This window comes from Aplysia californica, unplaced genomic scaffold (assembly GCF_000002075.1).
Source record: "Aplysia californica isolate F4 #8 unplaced genomic scaffold, AplCal3.0 scaffold00080, whole genome shotgun sequence".
Classification (NCBI taxonomy): Eukaryota; Metazoa; Mollusca; class Gastropoda; order Aplysiida; family Aplysiidae; genus Aplysia; species Aplysia californica.
In genome coordinates this window covers 1,267,848-1,270,165 of record NW_004797350.1, presented here as the reverse complement: position 1 = coordinate 1,270,165, position 2,318 = coordinate 1,267,848, and the positions used below count along the sequence as shown (strand labels likewise).

The following is a 2,318-nucleotide window of genomic DNA, read 5'->3' as shown; positions in this document are numbered from 1 at the left end:
TTTGTCTATATTATATATTTTTAATTTATATTTGCAATGAAACGGTATGCCTTAAAACAATGAATATATCTACTTTGTAGAGGCATCTTTTGTTACTTTCTAATCGTGTCGCCGAGTCCTCTCAAAGTGTAATACACCCTTTTTGCAATGTGTGAACTCACTGTGAAGCTAGAAGACGTCGTCTGCTGCCGCCTGTATTTGTATCAAACGTTTGAGCGAAGTCCAGTCTCTGGGTGTCGGTGAAGAATAACTGTGCCCGAGACTTGAAGCCGTTTCTGAGAATAGACGGGAAAGAGGCTTAAGAAAGCAAACGACGCAATATTATCAAAAGTTAGGATCACAAAGGCAGAATTGTTATGTTTGTGGAAAAAAGAAAAACCGCTGAGGACTGCGGGTGGTTAGAGGGCGTCACTGGTAGGTCCTACTTCTTTACTTTCCCACTATTGTCTCTGTCTGTCTGGCTTACTATTTCTCAACACTAAATGACCCTAATTGTATCGATGTGTTTCTATTTACTCAAACAAACTAGTTTAGGAGATTAGCTGATGGAAATTCTGAGGTCAGACGTCTTCAATAATTGATATAAACATCTCTGTTAAAAGTTAGACTGCTATATCTTTTGCTTTGGTTTTATGATCCTAAATAGAACGTCAGTGTGAAGAAACTTTGAGGATTTTCTTGACGTCTGGATTTGATAGGTCTTAGAACTGGGTTGTGGAAAGCGAGAAAAGTTTTGGATTGAGGGGGGGGGGGGGGGGCGGAAAAGGGGGTCCTGAAGTTTATAATGGTTCACACTGTCATAAAAATTACCACTATCAGAGAAGGACGAGTCGGTTGTGAAAGTCGGCCGGGTAACATTTATTGCCCACACGAGAATCTGTTCCGTACACAAAATGAATTGTCATAAGTCATTAGGTTTCTCGCGCTCGTGATTATGAATGTTTCCAGTTTCATCTGCTAAAGAAAGTAAACCAACTAACACCGGTGTCTATGGTGTAGCAGTTAAGTGCCTTGCTGTCACACGATCCTATTCGATACCCGTGTGGGGAGAACTTTTATAGAGCAATTCGGTCTTTCTGTTAAGGTTGTTATATACCTCTCAGTCCAGAATATCCCGACAGTATGTGTTAAAGCCCGCAACCTAAATTATCTCAACTGTGTTGATAAGAACCTAAAAATATCTACATTAATTAATTATATATTCTGACCATATCTATCGAAAGGGGGCGAAGATCCGTGTCTTTGATTCATAATTTGGGCTCATCCCAGTCTTCAGTCGGTGTACATTTGTTAAGGTGTAAAACAATGACTAGTGTTTCCATTACAGCATTGCGCATGAAATATCACTTTTACTCCACTCTCCCCTCCTCCTCCTCCGCCTCCTCCTCCTCCTCCTCCTCCTCCTCCTCCTCCTCCTCCTCCTCCTCCAACTACTCCTACTCCTACTACTCCTACTCCTGCTACTACTACTACTACTACTACTACTACTACTACTACTACTACTACTACTACTACTACTACTACTCAACTTACAGCTCCGCTCGGACATTTGCAAGAGTTTCTGAAAACTCAATTACAATCATTTGAGTGTCCTTGTCGAATGTATCGATTCTTAACAGTGAAACTTTGGAAGTCGATACTCCTCCGTCAGTGGATCTGCAGACCACCCAGCGAATGTATTTGGTGGATTCTGACAACAGACTCGAATCCGTCACACTTATAGAACCAGAACTTGAATCGATACTGCAGAGAGGGGAAAACACATCATTTTAAAACTCAACGTTTAATGGGGTGCAGGTCATGGGTATTTTCGTTATGCTTTTAAAATGAATCTCTGTGCTATAGGTAAACAGCCTTGGGATACCATTGCTTGCTTATCCGTGTACAAGGCTTTTCAAATGGGATAATGACCTAGCGAAAGAAGGGACGTGGCGGGGTGCAGAGCTCTTCTAGATAATTTTACGTGCAGGTAACATGTTTAATATTTTGACCTCCAAGTATTTTTTATTTAGATTTGTTTTTTGTTTTTTTCAGCTTAATCTAAAAGTTGGAATAAAAATAATTACTTATTAAGCTTGTGTCATTTTTATGTATAATAGAAATGTAGTGCCACAGTTCTCTAAAATACATAAGGATATAGGAATATAATTCAGGTCCCTCAGGAGGCAAACCTGATCTTCACGCATATGCCTGCTTATAAACAGGTTAAAGGGGACAAGGGCACTACCCCCTCCCTCTCCTTCATCCATATCCCCTCCACCACACATACACACACACACACACACACACACACACACACACACACACACACACACACA

At 40.7% G+C, this 2,318-nt stretch overlaps 1 protein-coding gene across 3 annotated transcripts in view; it reads right to left on the bottom strand.

The window, feature by feature from the left end:
• LOC101847026 (cadherin-23) overlaps positions 1-2,318 on the bottom strand; it is a 51,268-nt gene that overhangs the window by 3,950 nt on the left and 45,000 nt on the right. For all 3 annotated transcript variants that reach the window (XM_005094362.3, XM_005094363.3, XM_035968757.1), the window contains 2 exons: positions 1,534-1,743; positions 162-275 (listed from right to left, as the gene is read on the bottom strand). In XM_005094362.3, coding sequence (XP_005094419.1) covers positions 162-275; positions 1,534-1,743 — 324 coding nt within the window. The remainder of the gene's footprint in view (positions 1-161; positions 276-1,533; positions 1,744-2,318) is intronic.